Below are 14,293 nucleotides of genomic sequence, written 5' to 3'. Positions count from 1 at the left end.
TTAAATCGCATATATAACACTTCGGTAAGATTAAAAATGAATTCACACATTCGAATAATGGTATAAATATCCCATAAAATCATTATTACCTGACACAAAAGGCGAAAACTGCGAACAGGAACGCGCGGCCGTATTTCCCGGCTATGAACATTAAACCCGATTTTCATGTCGACATAAACTGAACGAGAAATGAGGGCGCTGTGCATCTTCTTCGTCTTGAAAAGGATGCTTTATATACGTTGTGACACCTCGCGGTCAACGTTAAGGGAGATGTAATATTTTCCGGTAAAGTAGTTTGGCAGTTACTACAGAGATTAAGGGAGTAAAAGAGTACGTAGAAAATGTAAATTTACATCAGGTGAATCAATCACGCTAATCTGCAATTTGGATCGCTGCTTCGAGCGCGATTAAATTCTCGCGAGTCCGTTTGATATAACCATCGGTGTGCGTTAGATTAGTAGCATATATTGCGATAGAGCGCTTCGACGTGTATCAAAACATTGATCGGTGCAGTGAAAGTGATCAAAATTAACAGAATTTAATAATATTTCGACAATGTAGCCTGATATATTATATTCGGTAGTAATTTGAGTTCGCATTGCTAACCAATGCTTCTGTTACACACGTACGGGAAAAAGTGTGTTGATTCGTGGTTATTGTTCCTCCTCTGGGGCATTAATAGGTAAAAGAAAATGAGCGGAGATATGTTCGAAGGGAAAGATTACCCAACTCAATGGGCACTCAATCCTTCCGCTTACCAAAACATGAGCAATGATCAAGGTAAATAGTCCATGAAATATTTCGCCATTCACTACATGTGCAGTTCATGCCTTGCCACCATTGTACAACATTTAATTGTCATGCAACATTCTTGGCTATCATTCAGTTGACTGGGCTGCATTAGCTCAGCAATGGATCAAAATGAAAGAGACTGTAGTACCACCAGCACCACCTCCACCTAGTGTTAACCCCATATGCTCTGGGACTGATAGTGGAGAGGCCCCAATGGATATGGATACAAAGGAAGATGATGTACCGCCTGCCCCACCTGCTCCAACAATCAGTGGATCAGGTAATGAAAACCAATTGAATTAATAGAATTACTTTTAAATTAATAGGTACTTGTATAATGTAGTCGAAGATTCCATTGTAAAGTACGATTAATTATGTTTTAATAGAAATTTAGTTTTACTCTCTATTACCCTCTTCGATAAAAATAATAAAGAATTATGAAGATTGATATTTATATTTATTTTTTTAATTTTGATTTAAGATTATTTAAATCAGGCTTTAAATCATGATTGTAACATTGCTTTATAATATTTTGTTTAAAACCAGCTGAAGCTTGGAGTCAGTGGAATCAGTGGGGCCATTGGAACGCCACAGGTTCTGGTACAGGTACTTGGGAATGGACTGGTGTACCTCCTCCTGGTGTTTCAATAGGTTCTGATGGGAAACCTATGGGGATTCCTACAGTACCTGTTATTCCACCTGCTCCAACTATTTCGACAACAACAGAATTTAGTGTGCCACCACCAGCAGCACCATCATTATATTCTTATAATTCAGTACCTCCAACACAACCTTATAGTCAGGTTAAAATTGTATTTCTAATATAATATAGAGCACCGAAACGTGTGCCTACAATACCCAGCTGTACTTAGACTTAGCAAATCAGAACCATGTATAGAATGTTTTTGAACAAGTATTGTAACATTGAAAAGAGAAAGTACTGTTTGATATATCGTAGTTTTAATTGCATTTTCAATTCATTTGAGTTTTATTTACTAAAAGCACCTTACAGCACACTGAATCAGATTTGAAATTATGGATGATAATTGTTTCATATGTAGGTGACTAGCTATTGGTCCGGAGAACCACCGGCTACGATACCTCCTCAACCACCCCCTTTTATGAAAGGAGTCAGACATGCGAATCGAACGCCGCATATGAGGCCTATGGACCCTGTAAGGTGTCGAGAGGATAGAGAGAAAACACCTGAAGAAGATACGACCACAACTATAGGTAAGAAAAGAACTCGTTCTTGATCTTTCGGTAATATCGTACGAGTGTGTTTTACGTTCAGACGCTGCGAAGCGTAGACAGTTGCCAGCGTGGATTAGAGAAGGTTTAGAAAAAATGGAGAAAGAGAAACAGAAAGCTGTCGAGAGGGAGAGACAAGAGATACTGAGGAAACAGGAATTAGAAGCTCGGAAGCAAGCCGAAGACGAGGCTCGGGCTGTATTGAATCCTAGTAAAAGCAAATTTGTGCGTATCTAAATTGTTGGCTGTTTTACAAGCAGAAGAACGTCGTTACACAATATTTCGTTTTCTTCCTTGAAACGCAGGATTCTGATTCCGAGAAAGAAGCGGAACAGGATCCGGAGGAAGGTGTACGTAATCAGCAAGTGACTGAGAAAACGTTCGAACGGACTCCGGATATTCTTCTTCGTCCCCGGAAATCACGATTTCGCGATGCAGACTCGCCGGATGCTCATACGTACACAGATAGAAGTCCGACAACATCTAATACAATTATAGCAACTCCGAAGCGAACGCGGGAGGAGATGCTACAAGACGTGGTGAATATCTCAGTCAGTCGATTCGAGTCGACAGTCGTTGAATTTGTTGTACAACTCATTTTGGCGCAGATGTTGAAGGTACGAAGGTCGCTGACGGAAATTCTACTGGAGGTAACAAACGAGGAAATCGGTTCTATATGCAGAGAGGTTTGGAGCCGCGCACGTGCCAAAGGTACCCCAGATACACACGATACAACTAACAAATTGATATATTTCATACTTTCGCTCACCAGTGCACAGAATCCGATTCTAATGAGTCTTGTGCAGTGTTGCGGTGAATTTTATTTGCCCACTTGTGTATATAAGCTTTTAAAAACATTAAACAGAGATTATTCAATTCATAGAGTTAATTATTCGATGATTTCAGGGTATCCTACTTTATTTTTTCCAGGACTTTTGTATACACGTACTATAAGTGATACTTATACTTTATCATTTTTTCTTTTTTTCTTAAACTACTTCGCCCGTTTTCGGTTTCGATCCGATCGTGTTTTTATTACTTGCTGACAGTCTGTATTAATAAAGAGAATAAATCGTTCACGTTGGAGAATAACGAGAAATGTTAAACAATTATCTGATAAGACATTTTTTTTAAATTCACGTTTGGTATATACGATATTATATAGTATATGCCAGAGGCAAGTGAAAAGGGCAAATACAACATTTTGAGATTTCCGCATCTGTTTTTTGTTCCATTTGTTCCAAGACGTTGTTTCGCATTGCTGTTGTGAAAACTGATTCTTGTATTTTGCTTTGAAATTCTACCGTATCTCTTACACCGATTATTATTGTAGTTAGTACGTAATTTTTGTGATTACGTTCGTATTTATTATTCACTGATATCTTGTTATACCTTTACGGCTCTGTACGTGAAACATTGTGTTGTTCTACTAACGTCACGTCTAAAGCAGTTTCAGTTTCATATATCTAAAGGAATTGTGTTTAAAGAGATTTCTTAAGGTATATAAGGATTGAAGGGACAGGACCTCCTTGTAATGTCGGTGATCACAGTACCATTTAATTTTGGGGGGTATCCTGATGGTAGCACTTAGCCAATGGTACTAAATGCGTGTGTATTGTAAGTCCCTGCAGGAGAGATCCCCGTCGCATCCCTCAACAACATGGCCCCTCTTGCTCAGATCACTCGTAAACTTGGTAAGTCCCTAACGCCTTTTGTAATGTACAATGCACGGTCATCCTAGGAACCTGCCGTGCAAAAATGCGTCCGTGCACTGTACCGCTCTCTTTCTCTGTAGCCATGCTCGCTTAATAAGTTCTCGTGATACGAAGATGTCTTTCAGGACATTTTTCAAACAATAGCGGCAGCATTTTAGTGGTCGAGCGTATGTTTTTATTTTCAAAAAAGACGCACGGCGGATTTGGGGATAATCAAGGATAATAAACTGTCTGTTTCGTCTAGGTCTGGGCATCTATGGCGACAGCAACAGCGAATCGGAGGAGGAGCAGAACGAACACGTCCAGACTCAAAACAATGATAGTGACGACGAGCTCATTGTATGTTCTTCTTTTCTACATTATTGAAAATTGGAATATTGAATGAATTTAGAAAAAAAATCGTATTGTTCGTTATAGGAAATGGTCAAACGGCGTCAACAAGCATTCAAAAAGACGGAGGAGGAAATCGAGGCGCGCCTGGCCGAAGAAGATGAGAGAGAAGATCAACGTTACGAGGAGCAGTATAATAAGCAACAGGAAAATCATACTGGTAATACAAGCTGCAGGGATTCAGGTATGTTTCGAAATATAATAAAATTATCGTCGTCATTAAATCATTAAGCGTAACTCCGTAACATCACTACCTTTAGTTGATGAAAAAGAAACGGTAAATAATCAAAGAGAAGCTTCTGAAACTTTATCGAGCGGCGGACAAAGTCCACAGCAACAAGTACCGCCGCCTGATACGGCAAAGACCAATACTCCATCGGGCTCGGCCGATTCCGAATCTAGCAGTTCCGAGTCGTCGAGCTCTGACTCGAGTCGTAACTCGTTGAAGAAGAAACGATCGAGCAAGGTTCGTGATCGTGAATATCGAAAGAGGAAGTCGAAGAGTAGAAGTAAATCGAGAGGCAGAAAGTCATCTCGATCACGTTCGTCCGAGCGCGGCCGCAAACGCAAGTCCAGGTCTAGATCGATAAAGTCCCGTAAAGAATATCGTTCAAGGTCTTCGAGCAATTATAGGTCCAGTAAGAAGCACAGATCGCGATCGAGAAACCGCAAGCGACGCAGATCCCGCTCAAGGAGCCGTAGATCTAGATCCAGCACGGCAACCAGGAAATGGTCACGATCACCACATTCCAGGGGAAAGAGGAAATCGCGTTCTCATTCACGTGGCAGGAGAAGAAGCCGGTCTTATTCAACAAGACGTAGCAAATCCCGTGGCAGAGAAAAACGGAGGACGTCCAGATCCCGATCCCGATCTAGGGATCGTAGAGACAGATCGCGTACGCGCTCGAAACGCTCGCAATCTTACGTTTCCAGGAGCAAGAGGAGGACGCGATCTAGATCTAGGGATCATAGAAAATCGCGATCGAGATCAAGGCAGTCGAATCACCGGGACGGTAAGAAATCGTCATCGCATCGGTACAGGAATTGAACCCTGACCAACTTCTAGCCAAGGTTGTATATACATATTCATAATTAAATTACTTTTCGAGTATGCTTCGTACGGAAATAATAAAAGAATGAAAACGATACAGAGGAAGATTAAAAAAAGAAGGAAAGTATACCCTTTTGTTGTCCATATACATCAGGTAATATTAACGTACTACTATCGAATGCGAAGGTTTTCACTTGCGATTGTACATTTGACATTTTTGCACGTGCGCCCGGGTTTTCAATTATCGGATTATTGTCACTTTTCCTATTTCATTAGGTCCGTTTGAGGAATCTATTATTACCTCCAATTGTATAGTATCCTAAGAGTTTGTGTAATTATTTTCATTTAATAGTCGACAGATTTTTAACTTCTGCGTATACGAAAGTCAACTATTTTCCCTTTTATTAGATCTATTTCGAACACACATGATTCACTTTTCTGTAGAATAACATATGCGTCAACGGATTCTTGCATTCAGGATTTCCGATTTACCATTATTTTGTAACCATGTATCTATTTTGTACGAAGATAAAATAGCATGCATTTCGCAATGGTCGCTCAGAATAACACGAAGTTCCGACTGTATTTTCTCGTCGCTGTTAATTTTCTCACAGACGTTCGATTGCGTCGTACTAATCAGTGAACGCTACTAACGACAAAACAAGATAGTTTCATTACAACCGATCATTTGACGAAGTAAGATTTCCAGTCGTTTAATTTTCATCCTTGATTTAGAATCATCAGTCCTTCTTTTATGTATCGGATGATAATCGTCGCATCGAATCAGTAAAACGAAAAAGAAATTGTTATAATTCTCAACAAATCGCGATGCATCATTAACAAAAATAATTATACACAGATACTTGCAAGACTTATCTGTTGGTTCAGTTACTTCATGTATTAAAGATTTACGTTTCGCCGTAAGTCATGATTTCAATGTATTGTAAGTACGGGCCTTACATACATATTGCTATGACAAGTGTAACGAGTCATTTTTAATTGAGATGAATAAATAAAAAATAAGAAATATACATTAACGAAACATGTAGACTTACATAGGTCTTACGGTTCTCTTGATTTCTCTCCTTACCTTCAGCACAATCGGAATAATCAGGTACGATGGGGATGTCGGTTCTGTTGCATTATTATAATTTATTTCATATAAACATTTGATACAGTTTTAAAATTTCATTTCGTAGAGTTTATCATTTAGTAGTTTAGTGTTTAATAAGTAATTAGATTCTACGGAATACATCGGAGATAAGTGGATGGAGTGATCGAGGAGAGTCAAAGTTTGGTTTGGCATGATTATCGTGTGTTCACTTTGATACATTTCGGGTATATAAAAGAACATCTGCAGGACAGAATGCAACGCGTTCTTTTAATAGGAGGAGTTCGGAGAGATGTGGATGTGTTTCGAAAAAAAATCGGGCTCGCGATATTCTCTTCTCTTAATTCGTTCACGCCTAGAGATGGTCGAGTTAAATTTACAAGTAGTGAGATACAAGTATCTGCGAAGTGCGAATTGTCTCTCTACCATTGAGCAATGTTAGAATTCTTCAAATATTGGATATGTTATTTATGATATTACAGCTTCCCTTAATGCTTTCGTTACGATAATTTTAATCCTTAGATCTCTTTTCAGAAAGGGGAGATCATATTTATTTTACATTTCCTCCTCTCGGTATGCTCGAATAGTTTTATAATTCTCTTTTTTACATCGTAAGAGATCAGCAAAGATATTGGTCTCACTGGGTCTGATTAGTCCTCTCGATCGAAACAGGCACTCGGTGACATTATGTTGATCGCGACCGAACACTTTTACAATGATTAGCATTCGATCTAAAATAGGAAACACGCGACGATAAAATTGTCCAGTATCTATATATGTAAAATCCAACTCGATTAGGGCCACGATTGAATTGCATGTTGTCTGCAGATACCGGTCGCTATAAAATAAGGTACGTATTTTGATCTATAGTGGATAGCTATTGGGAGAATCGTCTATATCGACTAAAATCTTATCTCTCTATTCGTTAGAAGATACCTTATTTTAAATATACAGTAAATATACATGTACGCTTAAACTGTCAGAATATTCTCACCGCTGTGGTCAAAGAAAAAGGGCTGGCAGGCGTCGACCCTCAAACTGGACACTTCCCTTGGACGATCCTCGCGGATCTCGATAAATATTGAGAGGGTGGAAATTTTTTTTTATTTTTTTCTGGAGTCTTAAAGAATAGTATTATAACGGTGGTCGCTTCAATTTGAGGGTTGACGATTGATTACGGGATTGTTAACGCGGGTTTATGTATAGATACATGTGTACAGTGGAGTGGTAATTCGTTTACCAAGCAAGATTGTCGGCAGGGATTGAGTCGCTAGTGAGAACATTGTCACAATTTAAGCATAGTAGATATATCAATAATTCGCTTTATGTATGGACTAGACTCAATTACTTATAATAATAGTAGACCTTTCATACGATATTGCAAAGAAACGTAGTTTCAAGCTTGTTACGGTCGAAGATGTGAATTTACAGTATTGGGTCTCGAGGCTTGTTACTGACTTCCTCGCTCTCTTCTCGAATTTCCCTCCTGTCTACCTTATGTCTTTTTACTCGAAACTATGCGGCAAAGATAAATTATTGTCAACAATCCTGAAACACTTGAAAATTTAGATGCTTTCAACGTAATTAATTAGGAGGCCTTCGTTCAGTAACAAGTCTTCGAGTCGTTCGCGAAATTCGTCCTGCGTCGCAAAAAGCCGATCAGCGGACTGGAATGTTTTACAAAGAATCATAGCAAAATAGTTTCGTATATTGTATAACACTACAACGAGACATGAAGTAGGTAAAGTTACGGAATAAATTGTAGTTTGAAGGTTTGCAAAAGAACGCACGGATCCGAAGGAAAAAAGAGGATTTCGCCGGTGAAAACCGTCATTCATAAAATTTCGAACGTTTCTCTCTATCGGCAAATAATACAATATATATATCTTTATGTATACATATATATCTGTTTGTATATATATATATATCAAGATTGCAACCGAGAAGGGGTGCACACGAGAGAAGGGTGACACGGTTCCTCTCGTTCCCCTGTTCGTTCTGATATGTGTACGCAAAATAAAATCACGTTTTTTATTTTCTCTTCGCTTTTTCGTTTTATGAAAAATTTTCCTGGTCTCTGTTGTATATTGATTTGATACTACGGGAAGTCGGTCGAGACTTCCAGTCCCCGAGCCACTTCCCACCCCCCCACGTTCCTCGTTACATTCGCGAAATGAAATAGTATACATCTAAAATTATGGAAGGCTCGCCTAGCTTCGCTAAGCGTCGATTTACGCGCGTGTACATAAATATAGCCATATAAATTAATTAAGTACAAAAATTACAAACTTATTAACAAAAACATTGGCAAGACTGAGGTTCCAGCCGAATCGAGAGTGTCCTCCACCGTTTTACTCCTCGCCTTGGCCCGTTCAACGGAATACGCAACGATGTCTTTGACGTTCGATAGGAATCGAATTAGTTTAGAGTGTGCTCTAAACGAATAGCGGGTGAAACGTACGTAAAATGTGTACGAGCGTACATGATATTAATGCGTTAATACTTTGGTCCATCTAGTCAGAGTTCGGAATGCGAAATAGAATGTTTCTCGAAGACATAATTCGATTCCTCGGTAGAAAGTGAGATATGCATACGTCGTCTAAATTCCTTGGACTGTTATCGGATAACGTTTTCAATTTTACCTAAACGAATCTGAAGTGTCTTTTAGAAAAATTGCCACGCTTTAAATTACTTAACACATATCACAGAATCATGTGTACTCCATTTAAAAGATAATTACACTCAATGACACGATTAAACCCTCGCAAAGTCCCACTCTCTCTCTCTCTCTCTCTCTCTCTCTCTTCCTCTTGAGAATATTCCACAATCTCATTATCGATTAGGCCGGACCGCAAAGGGTTAACAACGAAAGAAGAAAGTAACGATATAGTACGTACAGTACACGATCACACAATATTACGAAGGGCCTAATTAAAAACTAAATTCCGTTGTGTGTTGCGTTTCACGTAATTCGATTGAGGTGATTCGTTTATTTTGTGCTCCCCAATAGATTCCGGAGTTACTTCCTTTCCTATTCAGATGGTAGAGAGTGCGAGCGTGTCTCTTTGTTGAAAATTATTACGATTTTCGTGAAAGGCAGAGATCATGTGTTTTAATAATTACAGGAGATAGAGGATACTTGTAAGAAAGGATGCGATCAGAGAATTCAAAGAGACACGCCAGCTACGCTCCGAGTGATATGTTAACGTTAGGAAACATACCGGAACTTTCCTGATAAACGTCGATACTCACCATGAATTCTCTTCCGCTAGATTTTGTTCGACGTACTTTTGCGACGGTCCACGTGGTTGCACGATCGACGAACTAGATCCTCGGAGAACTCTCGTGTTAACTTAACAATATTACGAACGAATGAACGTAATTCAGACGTACATGCACGTACGCCGGGCATTAACTGTAATGAGTATGTTATGTTACAACAGTATACGGGAACACTCTTTAACCGGTATTATCTGTATGGTACAGTCGCGCGTTTTGTGATCGGTATTGATGGAACAGTCCCTTTGGAGATACCTGGAACAGTAATATATATTTTCCATTAAATATTATTATTCAGTAATTTAAAATATATCAATGAGAAAATGTAATTGAGTTATTATTCAATTTACCTTGATCACTAAAACGAAGCGATGCCGAGGTCACCAAGAGACTATTGGTTGAGCAGGGTGTTAGTCACCTCAGAGATGGACAGCAAAGGACTCCCGGCGTCCGGTTTGGAATCTGAGGGACAGTTGGGCCCATTCCCGGCGCTGATGATCCCACCGCGTGCTGATGCTGAGGGTGGTGGTGGTGCGGAGGGTGGTATAAGACGTTGCTGTTGCTGGTGTTGCTGTCCGACCCGATGCCCATGCCGACTCCCGTCCCCGTTCCCACAGCTGACGGGGGCGTGCTGCAACCGAATGTGTGCGTTCCCCGTTATTCGCGACCCTTTTACAAAAATCTTCGTACCTATATATATTTCTTATTCAATTCATATAGTTGAAAACTATTTTCGTTAAATAATTTCACTCTCTAAGTGCAGAAATCAAATCAAATCATAGATTACGAGGTTGGCGAAAAAAAAAGAAAGAATGCCACGCGACGTAATGAAAACGTGGACATGCAGATTATGACTGAACTGATAATACTGCGGTATACATTTAAAAGAAGAAGTTCGTGCATTAATCGTAACGTGCACGCCCAACAGTAAAATATCAAAGGTATTTCGATCGTATCTTAATTTCGGTTTTATCTTTGCGTAATAAATTTTCTCGTAAAATTTCTATTCAACCTCTCGAGGGTAGCTCGAATGCAAAAGGAAATCGAACACACGAGACTGGAAATACTTTATCACGCGAACCTCTTGAACAAATCTGAAAATACTCCGGACACCCTAGAGGGGTTAATCACGATCGTTCGTAAAAAAGTTATCTTTAAAAATTTGTGAGGCAGCAGTGACACTCACTGGGGCGCGTGCCTTGGTGGTGCGGGGTGGTGATGGTGGTAGGGATAGTACTGGTAGTGGTGGTGGTGTTGCACTCCTTGCCATACCTCGGAGCCCGTTTCCCCGTGGCCATGGCCTGGATGCGAGTGCGCGTATCCGATAGTGCTCGCGGCCGCGGCCGCAGCTGCAGCTGCAGCAGCAGCCGCCGCCTGATACTGCGAAGTGGCAACCGGATACTGTTGGTGTTGTTGTTGTTGCTGCTGCTGCTGCTGCTGGGGTTGCTGTTGTTGATGGTGCTGATGAGCTTGCTGTTGCGACGCCTTGATTCTCGGCGAGCTGGGTGCCGTCGTTTGTTGATCACTGGGAGACGTCTGCCTCCACTTGCACTCGCCGTTCATAGAATTCATCTCCGCCAGAGATTTCAAGGGATCGCCGGCGTTGGTCGAATGAGTGGACGAGTGAGTAGAATGTGGCGTGGGTGGACTGTAGCTCCCGTTGTTCCTCGGCGGAGTGCGAGCCGGTGGTGCGCCCCACATAAGAACCGTTTGTCGGGGCGCCTCGTTCCCGTAAACTTCCGGTTTCACGTCCTCTATTTTGGGGGTGAGCACGCCGTTCGTCGGTCCCGTCACAGGTGAACTTCCGGCGGAATTGCTGGAAGAGGCTCCACCCTCTAAGGAATGTCGACTGCCGGCGCGGACGATGTTAATGTCAGCCGTCGCGGTGTGCATCGCTGACGCGCTTGCGACGGGACTGGCCGCGTACGGTGAACCGCTTACACTACTCGGATGTCTGGCTTCGACGTAACTGTACTTGGGCGACTCGCCTAATTGTTGGCAATATAGTTTGTCCTCAGCTTTGCTTGTTAGTTGGTGGGTCTCGTAGGTCGGCAGCGGGACGTCTATAAAGCCGTTGTACGCGGTGCTCGTGTGATACTCGGGGTAATAGGAACCGAGAGGCCTGTATTGGAATAGATTCTCTGTTGCTGCCGTGAGATACCTAAAACAACGATCAAGAAAAAAACGTGGCTTATATAATAAAAATTATTAAAAAACAATTCTGTTTTTAATTAATATTTATGTATAATTTAATAATTATTATAGTTATATCCGAAAGTGCTATAAATCAATACAAGATCTTTTATCTTCATCGATATGAAACCCACCTATTGTCCAACGCGGTCGCCGGGTACAATGTCTGATGATAGTTGCCCGTGTGGCCGATGTAGGTAGTCAACGAAGGGTCCGTACTCGCAGCGACTGCCGTAGGTGCATAAGCAGTCGGGTACATCGTGTTCAGGTTGCTGTACGCCGCTGCGACGGCAGCTGCAGCGCTGGTGTCCGCGGTGAGGTAGTCGACGGACGCGACCGTGGGTGTCACAGGCGGTGAAACGGACGATTGCGCGGCGAGTTTCGTGCGTTTGTTCCGACAAGTCGACAGGAAGTCTCTCAACTGCGTCTTGTACCGCCTATTCACTCTCTGAGACGTCTGTTGGTTCTGCAGCGTCGGCGTCATCACGGAACCACTGAGGTTGTCGCTGTCCGAAAAGTAGCTGTTGGTCAAACCAGCGTCCAGATAGCTAACTTTGAAGTCCATCGTTCGTTTCCCGAGAAGGTCCCTGCCCTCTTCTTCCCTGGAAAAAAAATTTTTAATCGATACGATTAGAATACTATTTCTATTTATTGGAAATTAAATGCAGTTATTTACATGAGGGGTCGATGTGTGCTGATTACGAAGTCAGGTTTCGAGTTTTTGTACACTAATCTGGAGCTAGTTTGCAACCATTGCCAGCCACCATCCTTCTTTTGAAATCTGTACGCTATCATGCCCGATGCACCGGTCTTTAAAACTGTAAAACGAACGAAGATTGTCTCAAACTGTATCTAAAATAAATCACATGAACCTTCTAAAAGAATTTGTAGAAATGTACTTACGTTCTTGATGCGCACTCGCGACGTAAGCCAGGTCGTCATAGTGGACTAGATCATAGCCGCCCAGATTCGCGAGCTCCGCATCGGAGTACCCTAATAACATTTTCCCCCGTTGATCCATGGACACGAGTGCCAGATCCAGTTTGTGCTTGCTCTTAAACATCACATCCTTTTGCGGAACCTCTAACAACGAGGGTGGTCCGAACGGCGTGCACAGAGCGAACAGAGCCAACGGTGGTTCCTCTGTCTTCCTATTTTGGCCATGGAGTATCTTCACTCGTCCCCTGATGTCCAGACGCTGGACAAGTTCGAATAATGAGAAATCAAGGTGATTAATAAAATCATTTACAATTTTTTATATTTATTACATTTATTTCGTAAGAACGAAAATAAACATAAATCAAAGCGTGAACAAAACGAAATCCTTTGGCGCGCCGCAGCCCGACAAAACACTAATTGTCTTACATCCGACGAATACAGGAGGCATACCTGTACGGGACAAACAGTGTCCAAGAGTTATAGCAACAAAACCAAAAGGTATCGCGCAAAAAAGGCGGCCGGTGTGACGTTTATGAAAATGAAACCGTAATCGTAAAAGGTTTACGACGAAAAGGATATCGTCGTACGTACGTGTGTACAAGATTGAGTTCTCTGTTTTTACCGAAATCCGTGCGAAATTATCATTCCAATTATGGAGAGAATGGAATTTCTGTTTGAATAGTCGCGTCGAATGATGTATAAATGTGTAGATAGCCCGGAGCGGCATGGGGGAAAAACGTCGCAGCAATTTCAGCCGCAAGACGCCGGAGAAAAAGCGCGCGGTAATTACGGGCGAACAGGGGAGAGAGGTTCTGACCTCCCCTCCTTCACAATTAAGTCCATTATCGTGTGCCGCGGGGTTAAGTGCAGTTCTCACTGGCGATTATGAAAATTTGATGCCGTAAAAATCGGATCGATAGCCACCGGTACGTTCCTCCGGGTTGAAACTTCTTTCGAAGGGTGAAAACGAGAATGCTTTTCATCGCGTATAATGAAAGTATTCCTTGAGCACTGGTCAACGGATCATCCCTGTTCGCGTGACCGTGAGGGTTTCGATGAATGAACTGGAATTACGGTGTGTGGTACTTTAATGAACGTGGGACGAAACATGCAAGATACGCACGCTTCTCTCTCGAGGATTCATATTTTCTGGTAAAAGTGAAAATCGAAAAATGGAAACAGACTCACCAAGAAGCCGGATGTGTTGTCGAGGAGACACCGGAAACGGACGGTGAAGCTTCGCTCGAGAAAATGACTGTGCTGAGGTGAAAGGGCGTCGTGCAAGGGGAGACTGGCACTGTCCGCGGGCAGAAAGGAGTTCCACATCAGCTGCCTTTGAAGTTCCTCCCGATCCTCGCTGTGGACCAGCTCGTAGACGCTTTGATGGACGATATCGGACTGGAACAAGCATGATGATTATGAAAACTCGCGGGGGAGGAATTCACAGAACCCGGTGAAAATTTTGTTAAACCCGAACACGAAAGCAGAGTGGCGCAGTGGAAGCGTGCTGGGCCCATAACCCAGAGGTCCGTGGATCGAAACCATGCTCTGCTAAGGGTTGTAATATTTTTG

At 41.9% G+C, this 14,293-nt stretch overlaps 2 protein-coding genes and 1 non-coding gene across 6 annotated transcripts in view; 2 read left to right on the top strand and 1 right to left on the bottom strand.

Annotated features, from left to right (window-relative positions):
* Positions 1–233: 233 nt before the first annotated feature.
* On the top strand, positions 234–6,253 carry LOC108628291 (arginine/serine-rich protein PNISR). Of its 2 annotated transcripts, XM_026816323.1 has the most exons (12): positions 244–330; positions 683–780; positions 887–1,072; positions 1,339–1,595; positions 1,854–2,025; positions 2,087–2,268; positions 2,349–2,582; positions 2,652–2,754; positions 3,666–3,737; positions 4,003–4,097; positions 4,176–4,332; positions 4,409–6,253. In XM_026816323.1, the coding sequence occupies exons 2-12, from the start codon at positions 693–695 to the stop codon at positions 5,194–5,196; spliced, it is 2,334 nt and encodes a 777-aa protein (XP_026672124.1). In that variant the 5' UTR covers positions 244–330; positions 683–692; the 3' UTR covers positions 5,197–6,253. The 2 variants fall into 2 exon arrangements, with proteins under 2 accessions (XP_017885612.1, XP_026672124.1); XM_018030123.2 differs by having other exon boundaries at positions 234–780.
* Positions 6,254–7,330: 1,077 nt separating this feature from the next.
* Positions 7,331–14,293, bottom strand: part of ss (aryl hydrocarbon receptor spineless) — a 104,963-nt gene continuing 98,000 nt past the window's right edge. For all 3 annotated transcript variants that reach the window (XM_026816322.1, XM_026816320.1, XM_026816321.1), the window contains 7 exons: positions 13,910–14,119; positions 12,686–12,980; positions 12,459–12,600; positions 11,917–12,384; positions 10,862–11,750; positions 9,940–10,220; positions 7,331–9,844 (listed from right to left, as the gene is read on the bottom strand). In XM_026816322.1, the coding sequence (XP_026672123.1) occupies positions 9,981–10,220; positions 10,862–11,750; positions 11,917–12,384; positions 12,459–12,600; positions 12,686–12,980; positions 13,910–14,119 (2,244 nt within the window). In that variant the 3' untranslated portion in view covers positions 7,331–9,844; positions 9,940–9,980. The remainder of the gene's footprint in view (positions 9,845–9,939; positions 10,221–10,861; positions 11,751–11,916; positions 12,385–12,458; positions 12,601–12,685; positions 12,981–13,909; positions 14,120–14,293) is intronic.
* Positions 14,204–14,275, top strand: TRNAM-CAU (transfer RNA methionine (anticodon CAU)). The gene has a single exon. It is a non-coding gene; the product is annotated as a tRNA-Met (tRNA).

This window comes from Ceratina calcarata, unplaced genomic scaffold (genome assembly GCF_001652005.2).
Source record: "Ceratina calcarata isolate Rehan_Ccalc_2016 unplaced genomic scaffold, ASM165200v1 scaffold514.2, whole genome shotgun sequence".
In the NCBI taxonomy this organism is placed as follows: Eukaryota; Metazoa; Arthropoda; class Insecta; order Hymenoptera; family Apidae; genus Ceratina; species Ceratina calcarata.
The sequence above is the reverse complement of the archived record's forward strand: the minus strand, read 5'-3'. Positions and strand labels throughout refer to the sequence as shown.